The sequence below is a fragment of the Mus caroli genome, unplaced genomic scaffold (genome assembly GCF_978045245.1).
Source record: "Mus caroli unplaced genomic scaffold, Mus_caroli_1 scaffold_2, whole genome shotgun sequence".
Lineage (NCBI taxonomy): Eukaryota > Metazoa > Chordata > Mammalia > Rodentia > Muridae > Mus > Mus caroli.
In genome coordinates, this window is record NW_028227257.1 from 33,815,393 (window position 1) to 33,842,825 (window position 27,433).

Here is a 27,433-nt window from a genome sequence, read left to right on the forward strand (position 1 = left end):
GTGCTCTTGCTGTGAGTTTACCAGGACCAAGACTAAGAGATTTTCCCCCCCTTATGAAACACTTAGTCACAAATGACATTCTCCTATTAAAGCTAAATTGTTCCACCTGGTTTAGGCTGGTCCAAAAGGGAAGGGTGTGTGACTGTGTACGTGGATCTCTTACACTTCCTTCTGTCCCTATTTCATGATGATCGGAATCTACTTGAACTGTTAAACTGCCCTACTGGCCACAGATGGCTCAGTAGTTGACAGCCCTGGCTGATCTTCCAGAGGATCCAGGTTCGATTCCCAGGACCCACAAACATCAAAGGAATGTATAGGAAGGAATATAACACCACGGGGAACCCCCAAAGTCAGGTGTATGAATCCTAAAATGTGGGAGAAGCCTCTCACTTGCTTTGAACAACTTTACGTAAAGGACTCATTCCTCGTGTACAAGTAACAAAACCCGTTTTCAGAAAATGTCACTTAGAGAGTTAAGTTCACAGCGTGTGCGATGCCTGGAGATTTGGGAGCCCAGCATGTGGGGCAGAGGTGGTCTATGGGGAGCCAGTACTTCCCCATCAGCCTGCGGAGGCTGAGAGCTCCGGGGCTATGGGATGCTGGTGGCTGAATGTGCTCTCTTCTTCTTTCCCCGTTCTGTTTCAATTGAACATTCTATTGTTATGACAGCTGAAGCAGGATCCTTGTGGTTTGAGTTTATTTAGAAAGGTGGGGCTTTTTTAAGGGGTTCTACAGAATTTTCTTAAGGGTTTCACCTTCTATAAGTGACATTTTCAGGATCCTGGCTTGAGGATTGAGAATCTGCATTGACAGGACAACAGGTAATCCATTTAAATGTAGGCTGCATCATCTTTTTTGCTAAGAACTGTGCCAAGGTCTGTATCTTTCTTCTTTTGCCAATAAGCTGGGACCCCAGAGACCCTTTATCCCCATCCCCTCACCTCCCAGTGTAGGATAATGAGCCCATCCCATGTGTTCTGTGAGAATGTAGGAGATGCTGTTTTGTCGAGCGTGATGCATATGTGAAGGCTCTTATTCTAAATACTATTAATGATACATAATCCTGTTTACTCTCTTTGGAGGCAAACAGGATTCTGAAGTGGTAATGGGAGGACATTTTTTCTTTTTGATCCACGCATGAGTCTGGTCTTATGACACAAAGAGCAGTCTCGTAATGGATGCACATTAGACCCCGTTACGGGGCCTGTGAAAGGAGACGGGAGCACTGGGCTTTGTGCTTCTCCATGAAACAACACTTAAAAACAAGAAAATTTCTCCTTAATAAAGAGTAAAATAAGGGGCTGGCCTGTCACAAGAAAATAATGGGCAGTGAGATGAAATTCTCTTTTTAAAAAAACCATTGATAGCTTTACAGGAATATATGAAACTTCGCTGTTTCCACACAGTGTGGGAGACACACAAAGGATTGTTCGCATTTGATATTCGGTCTCTACCATAAGCCATCCAAGATGAAAATAAATAAATAAATAAATAAATAAATAAATAAATAAATAAAGTTAGTGCCCAGGGATTAGTCTTGGGAGGATTTACCCAAAGATAAAAGCTCTCCGGAGGGTGGGGAGGTGGGGGTGGGGAACTTGTGGGCAGCTAAGACAATGCTGTTCCTAATGGCAGTGGGACAGTGGGGTTGGCAAAGTCAGAACGAATGTTTCAGAGTTAGAATCTGAAACCCTGTCCAATGAGAGCTGATGCTTAGGAACACTGGGTTTTAAAGAAGCTTTGCTGGGACACAAAAAGAAGGTCTTAAGACAGTGGCTGATAGTGGCACAGTCTCTTAGCTTCCTCATTCCAAACGCCATTGTGTAAACTCATCTCCTCATCTGGGGTAGATATTACTACCCCTCTGGACTGTCTGCTGTGCCTCCACCAGAGGAGTCAAACTATCTATTGTGAAGTTCTCTGACACATTTATTTATTTATTTATTTATTTATTTATTTATTGCTAAGCAGCATTACAAGCCTAAAGACTTTAACAGAGGGGCTGGAGAGATGAATCAGTGGTTAGGAGCACTGACTGCTCTTCCAGAGGTCCTGAGTTCAATTCCCAGCAACCACATGATGGCTTTCAACCATCGTTAATGGGATCTGATGCCCTCTTCTGATGTCTGAAGACAATGACAGTGTACTCATATACATAAAATAAATATCTTAAAAAAAAAAAAGACCTTTACAGAGCAGAGACTGCTTCCCAGCTTCACACCCTCACCCGGGTCCTCTGGAGAAAGAGGCAAGGACCAAGGAGGCAGCACAACGCACAAGGATGGGAGTTCATCTTCCACAAGCAAGCTTGGCACTGACTCAAAAGTCACGAGAGAGGGGACTGGGGATGTAGCTTGGTGCTAGACTGATTGCCAAGCATGCACACACACACACACACAGACCGAGAAAAATGCAAAGTCATCTTCATAGAAAGATTTGTCTATGGAGAAACAGCGGGCAGTGGTGGCACAGGCCTCTGTCCCAGCACTCCGGAAGTGGATAAGCATTCCGGAAGTGGATAAGCCCGGGAGCCAGAGCGAGGCCCTATCTCAACAAACAAAAACATGTCCGGGAAATTTCTGGGAGACAGCATAGGCAAGGTAAAGGAGTGCACGAGGTGTGGCTTTCATGTCAAAGTCTTACACGCCTGAAACCCGGAACCCGGAACCCCGCAGTGAGAACCCGCCCAAGCCCTCAGGTGCAGGAGCTGAAGCTACTCCACAGAAACAAAGGTCTGAACAGACTCACACCTCAAAGGACCAGGATTCTTCAGAAGTGGAAAGAAACTTTGAGGTTTGTAGGGGATTAGCTGTGACACACTGGGAAGGACTGCTGTAATTAACTTTCAATTATTCAGGGTTGATTGCCCAATTAGTGGCTTTCTCCTGCTTCCTGTTTCTCTTCCCTCCCACACTTTTTTTCCAGCTGCCTCCTAGGTACATCGTTAGCACCTCAGCCAGAGGCTAGACAAGGGGGTGGGGGGTGGGAGGGCAGGATGAGAAGACAAAAGTGGCTATTTTTTTTTTTAAATCAACAACAGTAATGAAGTAAAGAACTAAGGACAAGTTCACTGTCCTTGGTCTTCTTAACAGAAGAAAGAATTTGGATTATTAGACTTATGCACGTTATTATTATTGAACACCATGATCCGTTCTGAGGACCACTGAAAGGCAGTGCCCTATTCTGGGGTCAACCTCAGGTCCCTGACCATCCTGATTCTGTGAAGATTCCCACCCAAGCGGGTCTGGCTGTTCGGTCTTGTCCTTCATGAAGAGGACGTTTGCTGCTTCTTCTGGGGTGATCTTCATCTATTTCACGTTATAAAGTCCCTGCTGTAGTGGAGTGCATATTGTCCCTTAGGACTTGGGATGGAGATAACAGATGCTGTCTTACAAGGATGATGATGTAATATTTAGGAGGATTTCATGAGCCAGAAAAAAAAAAAAAAAGAGCAGAGTAAGATTTAGTTGAGTGTGTTGGTTGTTGCAAATAAATGTGATAGTCAGTTTAGATTGTGGGAGTGGACATTCAAGTAAAAGGAAAGCAAAGATTTGCCTGCCATGTTTGGGGTGCATCTTAAGATTGCTGGTCTGGAGGGAATGGAGAGGACTCGGCAGAGATAATAAATGATATCGTCCGTGAAAACAGGTAGATTTGTATAAAGTTCATGTATCCCAGAACACTCTGTGATGATGGCGGCATCCTGAAGGTAGCTATGCTACTGTGGTAGCATGCTAGCTGTTTGAGCCGGGGAGGCAAATGAGAGTGGGGAGCTGAAATTTCCAACTCATTTCATTTTAATTAATTTAAACGGAAACAGCCCCTTGTGGCTTGTAGTGACTATTCTGGACAGTGGAGTTCCGGGAGGCAAGGAGCTGATAGCACCTGAGTAACATTTGTGTGTGTGTGTGTGTGTGTGTGTGTGTGTCTGTGTCTGTGTGTCTGTGCTGTTCAGGGGACTGGGTTGAGAGGCAGACAGACAGGGTAGAGGTCTGGAGTAATACCAGATTACTCCATGCAGAAAAGCAAACCGATCATCCTCACTATGTATGCTATGACACGCCCAACCTTGGAATGGGCAGAAACTTCCACCACGTCGGTTGACTGACTTCAATTCACATTTCTTTAGAATAGTATAATTTAGAAAATGAGAACAGGGCTGGAGAGTTGGCTCCGCAGCTAAGGGTACTGGTACTCTTGCAAAGGACCTGGGTTTAGTTTCCAGTACCCATGTGGTGGCTCACAAACACTGGTAACTCCAGTTTCAGAGCATCTGGTGCCCTCTTTTGACCTCAGCAGGCACAGGGCACACACATGGCACATAGACACACAGACAGGTGAAACATTCACACACGTAAAATAAAACCAATCTTTTAAAAAAAGATTAAAAAAGAAAACGAGAAAGCAGGAGAAAGGGAGACCCACGGGTCGACCTCTCTTCCTGGCCAGGACTTGGTTATATGCTTGTTTTAACCAAAAATAAGCACTTTTCTTTTCTTTTCTTTTCTTTTCTTTTTCTTTTTCTTTTTCTTTCTTTCTTTTTTTTTTTTTTTTTTACAATCAAGAAAAAGTAGATTCAAGGTAAATGTAATTCCTTGTCTAGACTGTAGTGGTAGGAGTGATTCTAGATCTGGAATACCCAGTGAAGGTAAAACAAGCTTTCCTTCAAAATGATAGTGAATTCCTTTGTGAGGCTATGCCAGTGCCTGGCAAATACAGAGGTGGATGCTCACAGTCAGCTATTGGATGGAACACAGGGCCCCCAATGGAGGAGCTAGAGAAAGGACCCAAGGTGCTGAAGGGGTCTGAAACCCTATAGGTGGAACAATAATATGAACTAACCAGTACCCCCAGAGCTCCTGTCTCTAGCTGCATATGTAGCAGAAGATGGCCTAGGCAGCCATCATTGGGAAGAGAGGCCCCTTGGTCTTGCAAACTTTATATGCCCCAGTACAGGGGAATGCCAGGGCCAAGAAGTGGGAGTGGGTGGGTAGTGGAGCAGGGCAGGGGGGAGGGTATAGCAGACTTTCGGGATAGCATTTGAAATGTAAATGAAGAAAATACCTAATAAAAAATTGAAAAAAAAAGTCTGCTATGCCACCACCTGCCCCCCTCCCCCCAATCTGGGGTGGGAACAATTTCCCTTACTTTCTTGCCACTTCAAACACTAGGAGACTGTTTTTCCAGCAGGGAGCCTGTGTTTTGCTTCCAGAAACTGAAATTGGTGGACGGTATACAATAAGGAAACATTTCTAAGAACAGGTGTGGTCAAACGGTGCGTCTACTGGAAAAGAAGAGCAGAGCTCTCCTGGCCCAGTTAGCACACCAGCTTCAGGTGCCTATGGTGAGGGAGGGGAGAGAGAGACTCACACCCTAAGGGGATGCTCGTGGGGTACACACATGGCCATGATTTCTCTGTCCTGTTTCTCATAACCCAATGTAGAGGCAGCTGGGCCAGTGAGCTCCATTCAACTGTAGGAACAGGGGAACTTTCTCCCTATAGATACAAAATGCCAGCCCCATCCTGCCATGCTCATTCACTCATTGCCATAACTAGTCTTGTGTAAACGTGACACAAGCTGGAGTCATCTGAAAGAAGAGAGCCTCAGCTGAGAAAATGCCTCCCCTCCATAAGAGCTAGCTGTAAGGTGTTTTTTATTAGTGATTGATAGAGAAGATTGATAGCCCATGATGGGTGGTTCCACCCCTGGGATGGTGGTCCAGGGTTCTATAAGCAAGCCAGTAAGCAGCACTCCTGCGCCATCTCCTGCAGGTTCCTGCCCTGTGTGAGTTCCTGTCCTGACTTCCTTCGGTGATGAACAGTGGTGGGGAAGTGTGAGCCTTTGCCAGACTATTTCGTCACAGCAGTAGAAACCCTAAGATGATCATTGATGGGTTTAAACTTGTATTTCCCAGGTAATTCCTGGACTCTAGAGGGAAAGTCCCCCACTTTCCCCTTTCCACTTCAAAGATCTATTATTCAACATTAAAAAGGGGAAAAAAAAAGACTACACACAAACTAGGAAGTCAATTAGGAAGGAAAACGAATCATACTCGCTTGCTAGAAACTTCCTCTGTTCATTGTGCAAAAGTCTTTTTCCTGGGAGTCCATGGGTTGAAATCAGGGTGAGATTATTAAATTTCAGGTGAGAGCTGAAGAGAAAGAAAAAAAGAAAAAAAAAGTTAAAAACTGACTGAACAAACAAAAATTTACTGCGATTCAGTTCATCTGCCATCTGACTCTTGGCCTTTCCTTTGGTGGTAGGACCTCTTACCACACAGATCTTCAAATGGAGCCTTCACAGCAGAAAAGACAGTGGTGTGGAAGTGGCTGATTGCAGAGAATTCTAGAGGTTATGCCATGTTTGAGTGTCAGCCCACTTCCAAGAAACTGGACTCCTAACCCCCACAGTGCAGCACACACTTCGAATGTATTTCCCTTGGAGTCCTCAAGGCAACACAGTGAAGTCAGTAATGTTATTAGCTCTATTTATCTCAGGTAAAACTGAGGCACAATGATTTTCAGAGTCCATCCATATTAAGTGTCACCTCACCTAACCTCTGCCTGTACAGTGGCCCCCTAGAACTGGAGGTGTGTGCAACAGGATGCCCCATTGAACACCAAAATCTGAAGGTGCCCAAGTCTCTGATTCAAGATGCCATGACAGGCACACATAAGGTATATACCACCACTTGAATACTTAATATCATTGCAGAATTGCTTATAACAACTTACACAGAATAAAAAGTAAGTAGCTGGTCTCCTGCTTGTGCTCAGAGCAGTCAGGTTTTTCTCCCAAGGATTCTCTGCTGATGCTGGTTGCATCTATGGATGAAAACCCCAAGGGAAGACTTGCAGGAGGCACTGTCCTGTGGGCCTCAAGTCGTTCAGATGCTTTTAACACATCATCTAACTCCCACCGTTCGACACCAGCCTTTCCACTTTCAGACATGCACAGTTACCCGTGTCAGGGCACCAAGACTGTCTGTCACCTAGCAGAATAGTCTCAAGGATCCTTTCTGAGAACAAGGCTGTCATGTGGCATGACAGCATACAACTACAATTCCAGAACTTGGGAGGCTGAGGCAGGAGGATCATCAATTGCAGGCTAGTTTTGGCCACACAGTTGAGTCTCTTTCTTTCTTTCTTCTCTTCTCTTCCCCTCCCCTTCCCCCTCCCCTTCCCCCTCCCCTCCCCCTCCCTCCCTCCCCTCCCCCTCCCCCTCCCCTCCCCTCTTCTTCTTTCTCTCTCCTCTTCTTCTCTCTCCTCTCTTCTCTCTTCTCTCTTCTCCCGTCTTCTCCTCTCTTTTCCTCTCTTCTGCTCTCCTCTCCTCCCCCTCCCCCACACAGGGCCCCCAATGGAGGAGCTAGAGAAAGGACCCAAGGAGCTGAAGGGGTCTGCAACCCTATAGGTGGAACAATAATACAAACTAACCAGTACCCCCAGAGCTCATGTCTCTAGCCGCATATGTAGCAGAAGATGGCCTACTCGGCCATCATTGGGAAGAGAGGCCCCTTGGTCTTGCAAATTTTATATGCCCCAGTACAGGGGAATGCCAGGGCCAAGAAGTGGGAGTGGGTGGGTAGGGGAGCGGGGGGGGGAGGTATAGGAGAGTTTTGGGATAGCATTGGAAATGTAAATGAAGAAAATATCTAATAAAAATTGTTTTCAAAAAAGAATGAATATTTCCCTTCCATGTGGAGAAAACCAAGCTTGTCTTATCCTCTAACAATAAGAATAAAAATCCTGATTAGTTCTAGAAGCCAGTTTATTCTATGTGAGTAGAATAAACTGCCTAGCTACTTAGGAACTTAGTCTGCACAGGCGAGAGTGTGCACCACAGAGGCAGACAGCTTCTGGGACAGGCGGGAGCCACAGAGTGGCTGACGCAGCACCCTTTTGGGGCCGCAGACATCCAGCACCCTCCCAGCTGGAGGACAGTGGTCAGCCCTGCACGGGAGCCCTCTGCGTCAGGGGCAGGGAGCGCCATCTTGGCTCCAGGACTCTGCCGAACTTAGGAACTTAGTCTGCACAGGTGAGAGTGTGCACCACAGAGGCAGACAGCTTCTGGGACAGGCGGGAGCCACAGAGCGACTGAGGCAGCACCCTTTTGGGGCCGCAGACATCCAGCACCCTCCTAGCCGGAGGACAGTGGTCAGCCCTGCACCGGAGCCCTCTGTCTCAGGGGCAGGGAGCACCATCTTGGCTCCGGGACTCCGCTGAACTTAGGAACTTAGTCTGCACAGGTGAGAGTGTGCACCACAGAAGCTGACAGCATCTGTGACCTGCCAAAGCAACACAGCATCTGGGAATGGTCCTGTTTTGGGCCTTCTTCTTTGGCCAGGAGGAGGTCCAAACACCAGATATCTGTGCACCTTCCCTGTAAGAGGAGAGCTTGCCAGCAGAGAGTGCTCTAACCACTGAAACTCAGAGGAGAGAGCCTGTCTCCCAGGTCTGCTGATAGATGGTAATCAGAATCACCAGAACAACAATCTCTAAACAGAGACAACTATAACAACTAACTCCAGAGATTACCAGATGGTGAAAGGTAAACGTAAGAATCTTACTAACAGACACCAAGACCACTCACCATCATCAGAACCCAGCACTCCCACTTCGCCCAGTCCAGGACACCCCAACACACCCGAAAAGCTAGACCTGGATTTAAAAGCATATCTCATGATGATGGTAGAGGACATCAAGAAGGACTTTAATAACTCACTTAAAGAAATACAGGAGAACACTGCTAAACAAGAGAAGACATTAAAGAGGAAGCACAAAAATCCCTTCAAGAATTGCAGGAAAACATAACCAAACAGGTAGAAGACATTAAAGAGGAAACACAAAAATCCCTTAAAGAACTGCAGGAAAACCAAACCAAGCAGGTGATGGAATTGAATAAAACCATCCAAGACCTAAAAAGGGAAGTAGACACAATAAAGAAAACCCAAAGTGAGGCAACTCTGGAGATAGAAACCCTAGGAAAGAAATCTGGAACCATAGATACGAGCATCAGCAACAGAATACAAGAGATGGAAGAGAGAATCTCAGGTGCAGAAGTTTCCATAGAGAACATCGGCACAACAATCAAAGAAAATGGAAAATGCAAAAAGATCCTAACTCAAAACATCCAGGAAATCCAGGACACAATGAGAAGACCAAACCTACGGATAATAGGAGTGGATGAGAATGAAGATTTTCAACTCAAAGGACCAGCAAACATCTTCAACAAAATTATAGAAGAAAACGTCCCAAATCTAAAGAAAGAGATGCCCATGAACATACAAGGAGCCTACAGAACTCCAAATAGACGGGACCAGAAAAGAAATACCTCCCGACACATAATAATCAGAACAACAAATGCACTAAATAAAGATAGAATACTAAAAGCAGCAAGAGAAAAAGGCCAAGTAACATATAAAGGCAAGCCTATCAGAATTACACCAGATTTTTCACCAGAGACTATGAAAGCCAGAAGATCCTGGACAGATGTTATACAGACACTAAAAGAACACAAATTCCAGCCCAGGCTATTATACCCAGCCAAACTCATCAATTAACATAGATGGAGAAACCAAAGTATTCCACGACAAAACCAAATTCACACATTATCTTTCCACGAATCCAGCCCTTCAAAGGATAATAACAGAAAAAAAACAATACAAGGACGGGAACCACGCCCTAGAAAAAACAAGAAGGTAATCCCTCAACAAACCTAAAAGAAGACAGCCACAAGAACAGAATGCCAACTTTAACAACAAAAATAACAGGAAGCAACAATTACTTTTCCTTAATATCTCTTAATATCAATGGACTCAACTCCCCAATAAAAAGACATAGACTAACAAACTGGCTACACAAACAAGACCCAACATTTTGCTGCTTACAGGAAACTCATCTCAGAGAAAAAGATAGACACTACCTCAGAATGAAAGGCTGGAAAACAATTTTCCAAGCAAATGGTATGAAGAAACAAGCTGGAGTAGCCATTCTAATATCTGATAAGATTGACTTCCAACCCAAAGTCATCAAAAAAGACAGGGAGGGGCACTTCATACTCATCAAAGGTAAAATCCTCCAAGAGAAACTATCAATTCTGAATATCTATGCTCCAAATACAAAGGCAGCCACATTCATTAAAGAAACTTTAGTAAAGCTCAAAGCACACAATGCACCTCACACAATAATAGTGGGAGACTTCAACACACCACTTTCACCAATGGACAGATCATGGAAACAGGAACTAAACAGGGACACAGTGAAACTAACAGAAGTTATGAATCAAATGGATCTGGCAGATATCTACAGAACATTCTATCCTAAAACAAAAAGGATATACCTTCTTCTCAGCACCACATGGTACCTTCTCCAAAATTGACCACATAATTGGTCACAAAACAGGCCTCAACAGATACAAAAATATTGAAATTGTCCCATGCATCCTATCAGATCACCATGGATTAAGGCTGATCTTCAATAACAAAATAAATAATAGAAAGCCAACATTCACGTGGAAACTGAACAACACTCTTCTCAATGATACCTTGGTCAAGGAAGGAATAAAGAAAGAAATTAAGGACTTTTTAGAGTTCAATGAAAATGAAGCCACAACATACCCAAACTCATGGGACGCAATGAAAGCATTTCTAAGAGGAAAACTCATAGCGCTGAGTGCCTCCAAAAAGAAACTAGAGAGAGCACACATTAGCAGCTTGACAACACACCTAAAAGTGCTAGAACAAAAGGAAGCAAATTCACCCAAGAGGAGTAGACAGCAGGAAATAATCAAACTCAGGGGCGAAATCAACCAAGTGGAAACAAGAAGAACTATTCAAAGAATCAACCAATCAAGGAGCTGGTTCTTTGAGAAAATCAACAAGATAGATAAACCCTTAGCCAGACTCACTAGAGGGCAGAGGGAAAGCATTCTAATTAAAAAAATCAGAAATAAAAAAGGAGACATAACAACAGATCCTGAGGACATCCAAAACACCATCAGATCCTTCTACAAAAGGCTATACTCAACAAATCTGGAGAACCTGGATGAAATGGAGAAATTTCTAGACAGATACCAGGTACCAAAGTTGAATCAAGATCAGGTTAATGATCTAAACAGCCCTATATCCCCCAAAGAAATAGAAGCAGTCATTAATAGTTTCCCAACCAAAAAAAGCCCAGGACCAGATGGGTTTAGTGCAGAGTTCTATCAGACCTTCAAAGAAGATCTAATCCCAGTTCTTCACAAACTATTCCACAAAATAGAAACAGAAGGTACTCTACCCAACTCATTCTATGAAGCCACAATTACTCTGATACCTAAACCACAAAAAGACCCAACAAAGATAGAAAACTTCAGACCAATATCCCTTATGAATATTGATGCAAAAATCCTCAATAAAGTTTTTGCTAACCTAATCCAAGAACACATCAAAACAATCATCCATCCTGACCAAGTAGGTTTCATCCCAGGGATGCAAGGATGGTTCAATATACGGAAATCCATCAACGTAATCCAGTATATAAACAAACTCAAAGACAAAAACCACATGATCATCTCGTTAGATGCGGGAAAAGCATTTGACAAGATCCAACACCCTTTCATGATAAAAGTCTTGGAAAGATCAGGAATTCAAGGCCCATACCTAAACATGATAAAAGCAATCTACAGCAAACCAGTAGCCAACATCAAAGTAAATGGTGAGAAGCTTGAAGCAATCCCTCTAAAATCAGGGACTAGACAAGGCTGTCCACTTTCTCCATACCTATTCAACATTGTACTTGAAGTCCTAGCCAGAGCAATTCGACAACAAAAGGAGATCAAAGGGATACAAATTGGAAAAGATGAAGTCAAAATATCACTTTTTGCAGATGATATGATAGTATCTATAAGTGACCCTAAAAATTCCACCAGAGAACTCCTAAACCTGATAAACAGCTTCGGTGAAGTAGCTGGATATAAAATTAACTCAAACAAATCAATGGCCTTTCTCTACACAAAGAATAAACAGGCTGAGAAAGAAATTAGGGAAACAACACCCTTCTCAATAGTCACAAATAATATAAAATATCTTGGCGTGACTCTAACTAAGGAAGTGAAAGATCTGTATAATAAAAACTTCAAGTCTCTGAAGAAAGAAATTATAGAAGATCTCAGAAGATGGAAAGATCTCCCATGCTCATGGATTGGCAGGATCAACATTGTAAAAATGGCTATCTTGCCAAAAGCAATCTACAGATTCAATGCAATCCCCATCAAAATCCCAACTCAATTCTTCAATGAATTAGAAAGTGCAATCTGCAAATTCATCTGGAATAACAAAAAAACCTAGGATAGCAAAAACTCTTCACAAGGATAAAAGAACCTCTGGTGGAATCACCATGCCGGACCTAAAGCTTTACTACAGAGCAATTGTGATAAAAACTGCATGGTACTGGTATAGTGACAGACAAGTAGACCAATGGAATTGAATTGAAGACCCAGAAATGAACCCACACACCTATGGTCACTTGATCTTCGACAAGGGAGCTAAAACCATCCAGTGGAAGAAAGACAGCATTTTCAACAAATGGTGCTGGCACAACTAGTTGTTATCATGTAGAAGAATGCGAATTAATCCATTCCTATCTCCTTGTACTAAGGTCAAGTCTAAGTGGATCAAGGAACTTCACATAAAACCAGAGACACTGAAACTTATAGAGGAGAAAGTGGGGAAAAGCCTTGAAGATATGGGCACAGGGGAAAAATTCTTGAATAGAACAGCAATGGCTTGTGCTGTAAGATCGAGAATTGACAAGTGGGACCTCATGAAACTGCAAAGCTTCTGCAAGGCAAAAGACACCATCAATAACACAAAAAAAACACCAACAGAGTGGGAAAGGACCTTTACCTATCCTAAATCAGATAAGGGACTAATATCCAATATATATAAAGAACTCAAGAAAGTGGACTCCAGAAAGTCAAATAACCCCATTAAAAAATGGGGCTCAGAACTGAACAAAGAATTCTCACCTGAGGAATACCGAATGGCAGAGAAGCACCTGAAAAAATGTTCAACATCCTTAATCATCAGGGAAATGCAACTCAAAACAACCCTGAGATTCCACCTCACACCAGTCAGAATGGCTAAGATCAAAAATTCAGGTGACAGCAGATGCTGGCGAGGATGTGGAGAAAGAGGAACACTCCTCCATTGTTGGTGGGATTGCAAGCTGGTACAACCACTCTGGAAATCAGTCTGGCGGTTCCTCAGAAAATTGGACATAGTACTACCGGAGGATCCAGCAATACCTCTCCTGGGCATATATCCAGAAGATGTCCCATCCGGTAAGAAGGACACATGCTCCACTATGTTCATAGCAGCCTTATTTATAATAGCCAGAAGCTGGAAAGAACCCAGATGCCCCTCAACAGAGGAATGGATACAGACATTATGGTACATTTACACAATGGAGTACTACTCAGCTATTAAAAAGAATGAATTTATGAAATTTCTAGCCAAATGGATGGGCCTGGAGGGCATCATCTTGAGTGAGGTAACACAATCACAAAGGAACTCACACAATATGTATTCACTGATAAGTGGATATTAGCCCAAAACTTAGGATACCCAAGATATAAGATACAATTTGCTAAACGCATGAAACTCAAGAAGAATGAAGACCAAAGTGTGGACACTATGCCCCTTCTTAGAATTGGGAACAAAACACCCATGGAAGGAGTTACAGAGACAAAGTTTGGAGCTGTGATGAAAGGATGGACCATCTAGAGACTGCCATATCCAGGGATCCATCCCATAATCAGCTTCCAAACGCTGACACCATTGCATACACTAGCAAGATTTTGCTGAAAGGACCCAGATATAGTGGTCTCTTGTGAGACTATGCCGGGGCCTAGCAAACACAGAAGTGGATGAGCACAGTCAGCTATTGGATGGATCACAGGGCTCCCAATGGAGAAGCTAGAGAAAGTACCCAAGGAGTTAAAGGGATCTGCAACCCTATAGGGGGAACAACATGATGAACTAACCAGTACCCTGGAGCTCTTGTCTCTAGCTGCATATGTATCGAAAGATGGCCTAGTTGACCATCACTGGAAAGAGAGGCCCATTGGACTTGCAAACTTTATATGCCCCAATACAGGGGAATGCCAGGGCCAAAAGAATGGGAATGGGTGGGTAGGGAAGAGGGGGGGTATGGGGGGCTTTTGGGATAGCATTGGAAATGTAACTGAGGAAAATACGTAATAAAAAAATATTTTAAAAAAAAAGAATAAAAATCCTGACTCTCTTCAAATAGCACAAAGGCCACTGTTAGTCCCGCCTACTCAGGCTGTCAGTCTGCAAGCACACACCAATAACAGGCCTTGGATTTATAACTGTCCTGTGGAAACCACAAATGATGAGAGTGTGTTTACATCCACCGACAGTTAAATTTTACTGTGGTTCTGGATCAAAATGTACTTCAGATTGTACTAGGGAGAGCTGCATACAGGTGTCTGTTACATCTCCATGCAGACAGACAGCTTAATGAGTATGCATGTGGCTTTATCTTTTACAACAAAACCCATCCCTTTGGTATGAATCATTTGAATTATCTAGCGGCATGAATCAAATGAATTTTGAATTGCCAAATTACCATATTATGTTATACTGAATTATGCTATGATTAAGTTTTTTCCCCAAAAGATTAAAGAATGTTTCCAGAAGATAGAGGAGGATTCTGTTGTCTTCTTTTTCCTTTCCTGTTCTTCCCCTTCCTTTCCTTCCCTTCCCTTCCCTCCCCCTCTTCCTTTCCCTTCCCTTCCTTTCCCTTCCCTTCCCTTCCCTTCCCTTCTTCCCTTTTCCCTTCCCTTTTCCCTTCCCTTCTTCCCTTCCCTTCCCTTTTCCCTTCCCTTCCCTTCTTCCCTTCCCTTCCCTTTTCCCTTCCCTTCCCTTCCCTTCCCTTCCCTTCCCTTCCCCTTTCCCTTTTCCCCTTTCCCTTTTCCCCTTTCCCTTTTCCCCTTCCCCTTTTCCCCTTCCCCTTTTCCCCTTCCCCTTTTCCCCTTCCCCTTTTCCCCTTCCCCTTTTCCCCTTCCCCTTTTCCCCTTCCCCTTTTCCCCTTCCCCTTTTCCCCTTCCCCTTTTCCCCTTCCCCTTTTCCCCTTCCCCTTTTCCCCTTCCCCTTTTCCCCTTCCCCTTTTCCCCTTCCCCTTTTCCCCTTCCCCTTTTCCCCTTCCCCTTTTCCCCTTCCCCTTTTCCCCTTCCCCTTTTCCCCTTCCCCTTTTCCCCTTCCCCTTTTCCCCTTCCCCTTCCCCTTCCCCTTCCCCTTCCCCTTCCCCTTCCCTTCCCTTCTCTTCTCTTCTTTTCTTTTTAACATTACCTATAATGACATAGTACAATTTTTTTTTGGAATCGGATGAGATTTCTTGAATTGTGTTTGTCTAAAAGAAACATCATCATTTCTTTCTTTTCTGCAGCCATAGTGAGATTTCTCTTGTATTCTTCCCTGTGGCTGTCCTGGTCTTCAAGTCCTGCTGTGTCCTCCCTTGCCCATTCTGTCCTTATTCCCCATTTATCACATCTTTCAAATCTAAAGAAAGTGCACAGAATTCCTTGGCTTTCAACCTTTCCCTTCTTGCATCTACAAGAACATCTTCCACTCTGAGGATAGGTGTTTGCCAATGATCTTGGTCTCCTTATCAAATACCCATTCCAGCTTATTTCTCTTAGGACAGTTCAGTATGCCAATCCAGTGCTGATTAAGATGGCTCCCTGGAGTCAATGGGAACAAGGCCCTGTTTCTCTGCTTCTTCATGTGTGGCATCTATTCTCAAAGTCAGCCTACATCCATAGTAGCTCTTGGGGCTCTCCCCACCTGTCATGTTACTATTATGGTCAGAAGGAAGGAAATGTAGTGGTACAAGACAGAATTCCTCAAGCCAATTATTTCAAATAGAGTTCATGTAAGCCAAGGGGGAAAAATGATGTGCCAATTGGGCAGCACCCAGGAACCAGAGCAGTTCCTGAGAACAATGGTCAGAGATAGCATTTGAAGAAAACACAGACGAGACATAAAAAAACAATTTAGTGGAATGCAGTTTAGTCAAGTGCCTACTCAGTTGGCTTGAGAGCCTCCTGAACCAACCTTTCCTATGACTGAACACACATTGGTTTAGATTGGCCCACTGCAGAAGCCTATTCCTAATCAATGGCTTCCCAGCAGCGTCATCTAACAGCAGGAAAGACAATGTACTAAAGACCCTATCAGGCAGCTCTGTATAACATTTCTGCTTATATTCGCAGAACTCATTGCCACTGCCACATGTCTTTGCAAAGGAAGTCAGATAACACCGATTTTTATGAGACATGGTATGATTATTTTTGCCTCCCTAAGAACCACATGGCCCTGAGTTCTGTCTCTAAACACAAAGTACAAATGAATCTAGGGAGACAAGTGGCACATCAGCTGATGAAGGAAGCAGGGGATGAGGATGAAAGAAAAAACTTAGGAATCAGGATTCAGGGGAAAAAATACATGACAAACTTCACAAAGTCTACAAAAGGGATGCTTACACAGGATGATGAGAACTGAAAAGAATAGTGTGTCATCCAGGAACTAGCAAGGTGGGGTGCCAGAGGGTCTAGGGAGAGGGCACATGGGAGAGGTGGGACAAGTAGGGGATTGTCACCTGGGAGCTATGGCCACATGCTCTGCTGTCATAACGATGTTTTTAGTGACTTTTTAATTAGCCAGCTCTCCCTCATTTGTGCATTTATTTCTCACCAAGTTTCCCAGGCTTCATGCCCACTTCCCAGGGTGATTTAATCCATCACCATCTCACCTATTTCCCATAATGCATTTGACTATACTTTGATGTTTCTTTCCTCCAAGCTCTGGACCTAATGTTTAAATGCTCCAGAGTCATTCCAAATTCATTGTGTCCAAGTTAGGATGCTCCGGGTCACATGTACAAAGCTCTTGGCAGTCTCCACCCCCCTCCATTCTCCATCAAAGTCATGGCCAACCCTATCATCTCTTGAGCTAAGAATGTGGAAGTTCACCTTAGATTCCTGTCTTCTCACCCGCCCTCCCCCACCCCGGGCCAGTCACTGTGTCCAGTCGTTGTCACCTGATCTGTATTCTTGAGCGCTTCATCTGCCAGTCCCACAGCACACTATGGTAGCTGTCCATCACCTCACCAGAAGAAACGGGCTTAAGGTTGTGTCTCTAGTACACATCTCGCTCCTGCCCCTCCGCCACACAGCTACTAGAGATGTCTTTTTACACTAAATTGCATGTCAGTGCTTTCTGGTTAAGTCCAACCTTTGCATGGTACCTTGGTAGCAACGGGGCTGAAAAGTAAGAGCACCTATGCCTTGAGAGTCAGGCTGTCTTAGCTGGACCCATAGTGCTGTCTTCTTGACCACGGGGAAGTTATTTTAACCTTTTCACCTTGTAGAATGCGAGGGATAGAACACTAACGGGTCTTAGGGGAGCTCTGTAGATGAAAGGAAATGGTACCTAACAATGTTCAGAATCTGTCTGGCGCAGAGAACGGCTTCAGCGTATATTAACCATTTCATTGACGAGATATTAGTCCAGATTCACTAGCATGATAGCTAAGTCTTCATGGTCACAGGCTAATTGAACCTTCCCATTGTCTGTTGTATCAGCCATCTCACAGCCCACCAAAGGTTCCCCACCTCCCATGCCTCCAAATGGAAACACACCAGCGTTCTCATTTTTTTTCTCCAACTTCATATCTTTGCTATGGTGGTTTTCTGTGCAATCTGATGCAGCCACATCTGAATGCTTTATTTGGTTTAGCTCAGTTGTAAAGTTGAGAGCGCTGGGGACAGAATATGGAGATGAAATGTTTCCGAGTGCACATTTTGCTTACGTGTGAATATTCAGAAAGTTTCTGCAGACAGAACAGCAGGTCACTGGGTACGGCTTGGCTTTGAGCAAGCACCCCAGGAAAAGGCAATAAACAGTAGAGGCCCAGATAAAACCTCTGTCTCCGATTTAATGGCGTTGGCTTAATGTATATCAACAATATCTAGCAGCATTGTGAGGCCTCTGCTCCAAAACCAAAGGTCACCACAGTGGGTGGAGGTGGGAGGGGGGGTTCAAGTTAAGTGCTCAGGCCAATGAAACATTAAACAAGTGCACCTGCATTTTCCGCAGCAAATAATTCCAGTGGGGATTTCACGTTGCTGTGGATACAAAGGGAGACAACAGCTCAAAAATACTTGTAAAGCAGGGAGGGATTAGAGTATCCAGGGAAATAAGTAAAAGGTTTTGTGTTTCATTCCGAGTTTCAGGAGGACAGCTACAAAATTAGGTCTAAACATCCTTATCCTGCAAATAAAGAGCACACTGCCAATTTATTGTGAGCAAGAAAAGGATACAAAACTTTTCACGTTGCTTATCGATCTGCTAGGCGCTCAGTCATTAATTTTTATATTTTTTGCTTTGTGTGTGTGTGTGTGTGTGGCATGATGAAGGCAGCCAGCCAAAGCGAGTGATTTAATTAACTGGCTTTATTAATGCTTCTCTTTGAACAAATAGATAATGTAGAGGAAAAAAAATAATTACCTCACATCCATCTAAATGTTTCAATTTAATTTACTAAAACCTCTGCTTTCAGAATTGTTCAAGACAGTGAAAAAAATATTTTCCAGATGACAATAAATCCTACCTCAAGATGGATATGTGAGGAGACTGTCTATTTTACAAGTCAAAGGACAGCTCAGATTTAGCTCCGTCTTAAAGATACAATTAATGATAAAATGCTATCTACAGGAGGTAAAGGTTGGGGGTTGTGAATTTCCACAACTGGAAGACAAAAGTATTGAAAACCAAGTCAGAACAAAGATTCATTATAAGCACAGGAGACCGTAAGAGAGCCCACCTGTTTTTCTCTGGAAAGCAATTAACTTTCTTTAATGGTGTGTACATATGCATGACGTGAGCATATGCGTGTGTGTGTGTGTGTGTGTGTGTGTGAGTGTGTGTGTGTGTGAGTGTGTGTGTGTGTGTGTGCGTGTGTGTATGTGTGTGTGTGAGTGTGTGTGTGTGTGAGTGTGTGTGTGTGTGTGAGTGTGTGTGTGTGTATGTGTGTGTGTGTATGTGTGTGTGTGTATGTGTGTGTGTGTGAGTGTGTGTGTGTGTGAGTGTGTGCGTGTGTATGTGTGTATGTGTGTGTGTGTATGTGTGTGTGTGTGAGTGTGTGTGTGTGAGTGTGCGTGTGCGTGTGTGTATGTGTGTGTGTGAGTGTGTGTGTGTGTGTGTGAGTGTGTGTGTATGTGTGTGTGTGTATGTGTGTGTGTGTGAGTGTGTGTGTGTGTGAGTGTGTGTGTGTATGTGTGTGTGTGTGAGTGTGTGTGTATGTGTGTATGTGTGTGAGTGTGTGTGTGTGTGAGTGTGTGTGTGTGTGTGTGTTGTATGTTTAAAACATGAAAGACTTTTTGATACATCTCAAGGTATTTGTTTCATTTTGGTTCAGCTACTAAAAATACCAGTGGCTGTCAGGGAGACCAAAGAGAGAAAGAGCCAAACAGGAGGACTGAGGGGAGGATTCCGAGCACACGTAGAGAGGCTAAGGCTTTCCCCCGACCCTACTCTCTTGTTTGGGGACAACCTTGCCTGAGTCCACCTTGAGTGGTGAGCCAGAATTCTCCAGTTCTCATTAATCCCTGGAGCAACTGGGATGGAATCTGGAAAAAGGAGACACCGAACAGCCTTCACAAGCCTACCCTGAACCCAGCTATCTTCTGGGAGTGACCTGGGTGCCCTGTGATGTCCCCATGGACCTGGCAGGGGACAGGCATGATGGCCAAAGTCATGGTCTGTGGGGAACATATGGAGATTAAGGATGAGAGATGAAATGTTTCCACACCACTGCTCAAGAGAAACTCATGAGTCCTTACAGAAAAAAAGATCACATTTGGAAAACAATGAGAATAAAGTTTAGGGGTCCAGCAAAAACCGCTATAAATACCAAGAGGCTATCCATAAGACAAACCAGACAAGCTCTGAACACAAGAAATACAAAACACAGGCATAAATCAATCCGGTTCCCGTGATTGGACTAGAAGATCCAGTGACGTCACTTCTGATGATGAAGAAGGGTTCATATTTTGGGCAAGAAGTGGCCATTAGCAAGGCTTTATTAACACCATATGGGCTGGCTTGTTCATGCTTGGCAGTTACTTCTTGGGCTCCATTCTTTACTGGTGATAGGTTCAGTGTGTGGCTTTGTGGAAATTCTTTCTACTAGGTCCAATTTATATGTAAATTCTGGGACCAGGAAAATGACCTCAGCTCCATAATGTCAATGATGGCATGATAATTAGGCTTGGTAGGCACGAAAGTAATGATGTAAGTTAGAAGTTATATGATTTCCTGAGAATTAGAAAATGTGGTTTGGAAAACAAAACCATAAACTAGTTTACCTACAATGAACAATTACAGGGGGGAAGTTGTTCCCTTCAAGATATGTCTGTCAACTTTGAGGAAATGTCTACATAAACGGTTCCTAAACCCAGCTGCGTTGCAGAATTATTTTGCAGCCTGTCAAACGAACATACCCCTGGAATCTACTCCATCCCCCTGAGTTGTAACACCAGGGATTGGGAGCCCAGAAACTATATTTCTATAGCCCTCTCACCCCACCCCAGTGGCTCACCTATGCAGAAGTATAGTCTACCATTGTAGCTTATAGAAAGATCACTCATCATTAACCCTAGGTCTAGGAAGTGAGTCACAGCATACACTCTTAAAACAAAATAAGGAAATTCAAAGTTTCCCTTTTATTTTAAAGCCTGAATGCCTTACTATATTGGTAATTTTGGATCATTTCCTTGAAAAGAATTATCTCCCAAGTACTGTAGTTAGAGATAAACATGCTCTTCAGAGCCATTTTCCTCAGTCAATGGTCTAGTCTGGTCGGGCTTTTCCACAGTGGCTCACAGAAGCTCTACCACCCAGAGATGATGGCTACCTGCTACAGTTTACATCTTAAATCTTCCCCAGGGGCCACATGCTGAGGGCTTGCTCTCCAACCTGAAGGGCTACCAGGAGGTGGTGAAACATTAAGAAGGTGGGGAGGGAAGGGAAGAAGGGAGGGAGGGGTAAGATGGAAAAAAAGATGGGAGGAAGGGGGAGGAAAGGAGAGAGGGAGGGAAGAAAATAGGAAGGAAGGAAGGAAGGAAGGAAGGAAGGAAGGAAGGAAGGAAGGAAGGAAGGAAGGAAGGAAGAGAAGGGAAGAAGGAAAGGGAGAAAGATGTAGAAGGAAGGCAGGCTGGCCAGATCCTAAAGAATAAGCTTTTGGAGGTTGGTCACAGCCCTTTTCTCCTTTTTTTGGCTCCCTGCCTGGACACACCATGAGGTGACACCTGTAACACCATGTGGCCCCTGCCATGATGCTACCCTTGACCAAGGCTCAGGGTGATAAGGCCAGAAGACCATGCATTCAAATCTCTGCACCTGCAACCCCAAATAAACTTTTTGTCTTTTTCAGGAGATTTTCCTCGACCATTGTGCCACAGTGCTGGCCTATAGCGAACGTTCCACCTGTCACTTCTACTGAGGGGTTCCCAAGACTGGGTTTTCAGACCCACATCTTTCTGTGCCTCTCCGACAAAGTTCTATCCAACATCAAGTGATAAGAGGGGCCCAGTTTGACATTCCCTTATTCCTCTCAGAGCCCCTGCATGTAGTTCTGGTTGTAACCAGATAAATAATTCAGCAGGTACTGGACAGTCCTTCCGTGCTGCATCAGCCACAGAGTCCTGGCTCGTTCACAGGCACCCCTAATAAGCTTTTCTCAGAACCGAGCGAACTTTACATTCATCCCCAGGTTTCTGACTCAGTCCTGACAGACACTAGGGTCTACATCTCAGGCTCCAGGAAATATTAAAGGTGCTAGGCAGGAGATCACAGCTTTGACTTCTGACACAAAGAACAAATAATATTTGTCTATGCATCTTTTTAAATCCTAGTAAGAGTTGGTTGTGATGTTGAAGAAGTGGACAGGTAGGAGTCTCTTACAGCCACAAGAGTGGCACAAAAATCTCTTTGTCAAACCCTGGCTTTTCCACCACCTCTGTCTATGCTCATGTGGTTTGGAAAGGGCGACAATAAGAATATTGGTGAGAAATAAGAAATCTGCAAAGAAACAAAGAACATGAGGGGTACTCTGGTTGATGATGTGAGTTCTGTCCACATCATCTAAGCCCACCTGTCACCAACAAATGATTCTCAAGCCACCAGCACTCCCTTGCCTCTGGAGGTCTGCCAAAGGGCTTCTTCTAAATGTGGGAGCTGAAGGAAGATGCTGGGAGAACAGACCAGGGTGCCAATCAACAACCAGGACAGGGATGGGTGGATAACACTAGAGCATCCTCACCCCAAAGAGGGACCACTTTCAGCTGTCTCTCTCCAAGAGCCCTAGCAGGATGGGGGGTCTCAGCTTCCCAGCTGAAAAGCTTTCCTCCTTCACTTGTCTGACGAAGCACTATGTTGCCAGACAGTCCCCAAGACTATTCCCATTCCACACTCCAGGCCTTTGTGTTCAGCTCATTTGGAAGAAACACAAATCAAGACAGCAGGTGATGTTATTGTTTCAAAATTGCCCAATAATGAAAGATGAGGATGAAGTGGGCTGAGCACAGGAACAGGGACTGGGTGCCTGGTCTGCACTTTTGTGGGGTCATGAAGACTACATCTTCTGCCTCCCACCCTTAACTACAAAGAAGCATCAAGAACCTATGAAACTAGTGATAAGCTAAACCCTCCTTCAAAAAAAGGCATAATAGTGACTATAAAAGGATTGCACTTTGGGGGGGAGGGGATCCCAAGAGTATGTAACTTGGTATTCAGAGACAGGAAATACCTTTCTTGAAAGGAACAAGAATGATAACTTTAGCAAATGAAGATACTTTTATTTAATACTAATTACATTTAAATATTGGAATTGGCTTAGGAAGCCTGGTTATCATCTGTTCCCTGGAGATGTCCCTGATCATTCTTTTCTGATGGCTCAGTGTTTAGTCCTTCTGCTGTGTGGCTGTGGGGGCCATGGGAGGCTGAGCCACTGTGCTTAGCATGCTCTCCAGGTCACAGCTCCTCCCATCCCCAGCTACCAGACGGACCTCAGTACGGTCCCTGGTGATCTCTTTGTAGTTCCAACACCACAATAAGGCAAGACGCAACCTGCCCTTACATTTCTGTTTCAAGTGTCTGCCTGTTCTCTGGGCTCTAGGGAAGTTGATATGAGCATGCCTTTGCCCTGCTTTTGTCCTGGTGTGAAAAAAGCAAACCAGGGGACCATATGCCCTTTCAGTTCCTGTGATAGGACAGGACACTCACAATCAACTTGCTCATGGGGGTTGGCTCTGAGATCAGCAAGCAAGCACTATTATTAGTCACCTAATTAGTGACAGGCCACACTGAAGGTTTCAGATGTCCTCAGACAAACATAAAGAACGTAATTAGGCTGCTGGCATTAGGCTGGCTACTGCCAGTGCCCACAGCTGGGCCAGATACTGAGGGAATTGTGTCACCTCATAACAGGGTTATGGTCACTTAGAGTCAGAGCTGCAAAAACGTCCTGGTTCTGAGCTATTCTTTACCTCAGTTTTTTCAACCAGATGAAGGATCAACGTCTAGACTAGGGAGCCTGAAGCTTTGTCCATTGATGGATTGTTTGGGTTTTGTTGTTGTCGTTGATGTTGTTTGCTATGTCCACTCCAGTAGTGACTTACTTGACAGGTTTAGAAACCTGGAAGCAGTCCCAAGGCGAAGAGTTTCACGGAAACTTAGTCTCCTAGAACTTTGGCATCCCATAGCACGCATGCTCCAATTTTGTCCTTACGAATGGATCTGTGTGCTTCCTTTCAGTATTATTTTATTATAGATGCCTCCAAGCAATGACTTGCAAAACCTAAGCAAAATCAAACCTTGCTTCCTGGCCTTCACAAATGCCCTAGGTAGTCCTTGAGCCGACCCTGGATTTCAGTAAGAATGTTGCCTATTCAGTGACATTCAGAATTGCCTCTAGTATTGTAAGAGAGATAGTGAAAGAAATCAGGCATCACTACCTACTACGTAGAGTTAGAAATCTCAGGGCAAGCTTAACAACGTAAGTTTAGAATTCTTATTATAGATATATATGGCAGACTACATTACTTATTAGTAGAAAAGTCCCCCCACACTATCACTTAGAATAAAAGCCAAGTTGCTCCCATATACAGGAATTTACAATGGTTTAGGAAGTAGATAGGGCTGTGGTCTTAGAGTCATGAGAAGGTTAGCTAGAGCGAAACTCCCTTATTAGAACCATGACTTGGGTGTGAAAGCCCTTGCCCCGGGAGTGTAAAGACTTCACACCTGGATTCTAAGACTATAGCTGACCTTAGATAGAGCTGACTTTGTCTCAGTTGTTTTATTGCCCAGTTCCTGCCAGTCTTTGTGTTTGCATTCCTCTGTTTTCTGTTAGAGTCTTTAAACATCCAGGAACCTCATTGTACCTTGCCGATGTGTCACCTAACTTCCCTATTTTCTTCTGTATAAAAAGTTTGATGCTCAATTTGACAAATTACATTCATTGTAATTTGACAATTACATTGTCACCCCATTCTCGCCAACTCCATGTCCACTTGCCGGAACCCCTGATCCCCATGGATTGAGGGGGGCTGACTAGGCCCGGTCCATGGCAGTTGTTTTGGGAAAATGTCTCATTCTGTAATCCTGGAACTTCAAATGATCCGCCTACTTCTGCTTCTAGTGTGGGGATTAAAGGTATATACCACCATGATTGGCTTGGTTATTTTTTGAGCAAATTTTTCTCAGTATTAGTAATAGGAGCAACAGTACAGGCTATATGGCACCTATCAGCACCTCTTGTGAATTACAGTGTATAGTTGTCTTATCATATACAGAGTCATGGGGACACCTCCTGGGGCTGTTTCCATTCAATATTACTCCATGGATCATCTTTACATTTTTTTCTAGTGCCATCTTCTGGCTCTTCAAGAGATTCCTGTGCCTTGGAATTGACTTAGTATGGCTTCAACATTAATAGAGAAACAGGAATTGTGCAACATGAAAAGATATCATGAGATGCAGAAGCATAGAAACATCCATAATGGGACAGGGTAAAATACTAACTACTTCAACTCAGTGAGCTGATGCCCAAAAGAAAGTGAAAAGACCATTCTTGTGAGTAATTGTGGGAGAAACCACAACGAATTGGGGTACTATGGGCCAAGCCTGAGGTGACAGGTGGCACCCGTGTCCCTGGTCCACAGACCAGGCAGTGACTAAGAATACAAAAACAAGACAGGTTTAAAGACCCAGCTCCAGTCTCAGCACCCTCTGCTGGCATAGCATTTCCATATTCTTTTGTAAAAAAAAAAACCAAAAAACGATTTTTACAAACCCCAACATATTCAAAGTATTTCATCTGGGCAACCAGTGGTGTGCAGGATGAGCAATAAAAGTCTACTTACTAAGCAAATAAAAATGCAAATGAGCCAGCATAATGTGACCTTTCTGGTGATTCATAGAGTAGACTTCCAATCACAGTTATTCAGAAGACGTAATGAGAGCCACTAAGTAATAAACCTACGCAAAAGGAGTCATGGTTCCAGAGCATGAATATTCAATCCTGATAACCAGGCTCAAACTCATCTTCATTAACTAAGATAGGAACCATTGTAGTCCATACATTTTTGTCAATGAGAAAGAAGGTGCTTTTTAGTTTTGTTTTTGTTTTTTGCTTGTTTGCAATTCGAATTTGTTGTGTGAAAATCCATGATTCAGGATTTGAGGAACTCGAGCATTTTCTGCATCCCACTGGCTATGAAAACATTTTCCCTGCAGAAAGGCTGTCAAGATGCTTGAAGAAGTGATGACTGGTGGGAGGTCAGGTGAATAATGTGGATGGGGTAAGCCTTTGTAGCCCAATTCATTCACCTTCTCAAGTGTTAGTTGAGACTGGGTAATTATGGAGAAAACTTGGGTCCAGTCTGCTGTCCAACGTGGGCTGTAGGCAGCACAGTGTTCAGTGCATCTCACTGATTTGCTGGGCACACTTCTTGGATGGAGTGCTCTCAATGGAGTCAGAAGGCTACAGTGGATAAGAAGGGCAGTAGACACCACGTAGTGCCCAGCACCATCATTTGCTGCACATTTGGCTTCGAGAAGGGCTTTGGAGATAACTTGAGACAGTTGTCATATTCGATCCAGTTCCTGTTGCAAGTCACAACCCAATTGAAAAATGGTTCATTGTTGTTCTATAGATTAAGTCAGGATGACAGTTCAAAGTGACAGCTTGAAAAAAGTCAGTATGAGCTCCTGAGATCCAACTTCCGCTATGCTCCAAATGCCAGCTATCATGTGGTCTCTACTGAGCTCTTTGGCAATTTCGGTAGCTGTAAGAGGATCAGCTTCAATAGCTGCTCTCAACTGGCCCAAGTCAACTTCCAACAGTGGCCACTGTGCTCCTCATATTCCTCTGCCACACTTCTGGAACCATTGCACTGCCTGTTCATTAGCAGTCCCAAATGCACTGTTGATGTGCGTTGTCCCTGTCACTTCAAGACCCATATATCCACGATTCCCAGGAACTGCCTTCATGACTGTCTTTCTCCAATCAGTCTTGTATACCACAATCAATCTTTTATGATAATAACCAACATTTTCTTCCTTTGTGTTCCCTATTCCAAGTGGTCTGTATTCTCCTTTCCTAGATCAACTGCTGACTCTCACAGAGTCCTATGCCCTGGCAGAGCAGGTAGGAAAGAAAGCTAAACCACCCAGGCAGAAGGGGCTACCACCGGCCCTTCCTTGGCTCTCTTCCCGGCTGCTTCTCCACAGTGCCCTGAGTACTCAGATGCAGAGGACTTGCAGGAGGAAACAAATCACTTGCACTGGTCTTCACCTGCATGACCTTGCATGCCCTCCATCATGGGACTCCAGGCAGCTGCAAAAAGAGCTGAGAGCAAGGCCTCTAGCTCTTCCACCCAATGCTTGTGGAGCCACTAGGCTAGACCCAGGAGGGAGGCAGTGAGCTAGGATGCTGGTGTGTGCATTGAGGGAAGCATCTGTCATGCCATTGGTGACTCTAGAGGCCACGTCATAGGGAAGATGCAGGGCTGTTTTTCAAGGCCAAACAACCAAAGACATGGGGGTATGCCCCACAGATCATGGAAGCTAAGGTTCAGATAGAACTTCATCATCATCATCATCATCGTCATCCCCAAATAGGTGTGGTAGCAAATGACCATAATCCCAGCAAATTAAAAGATGGATGAAAGAGAATCCCAAGTTTGAGAGCATGCTGGGAAACGCAATGGAAGTACAGCCATTAAATTTCTTTTTTTCAAAGATAGCCCCCTTATCCCCTGTACTCTCCCATGGCCAAGAACATCCTGGGTGCTGACTT

The 27,433-nt window shown here is 44.1% G+C and overlaps 1 protein-coding gene across 6 annotated transcripts in view; it reads right to left on the reverse strand.

Annotated features, from left to right (window-relative positions):
* The window catches only part of Cfap61 (cilia and flagella associated protein 61), a 278,785-nt gene that overhangs the window by 108,592 nt on the left and 142,760 nt on the right, over positions 1-27,433 (reverse strand). For 5 of the 6 annotated variants that reach the window (XM_021156893.3, XM_021156892.3, XM_085833577.1 and 2 more), the window contains one exon: positions 6,058-6,156. The exons of the other annotated variant lie outside the window; for it this stretch is intronic. In XM_021156893.3, the coding sequence (XP_021012552.1) occupies positions 6,058-6,156 (99 nt within the window). The remainder of the gene's footprint in view (positions 1-6,057; positions 6,157-27,433) is intronic. 6 annotated transcript variants of the gene reach the window in all.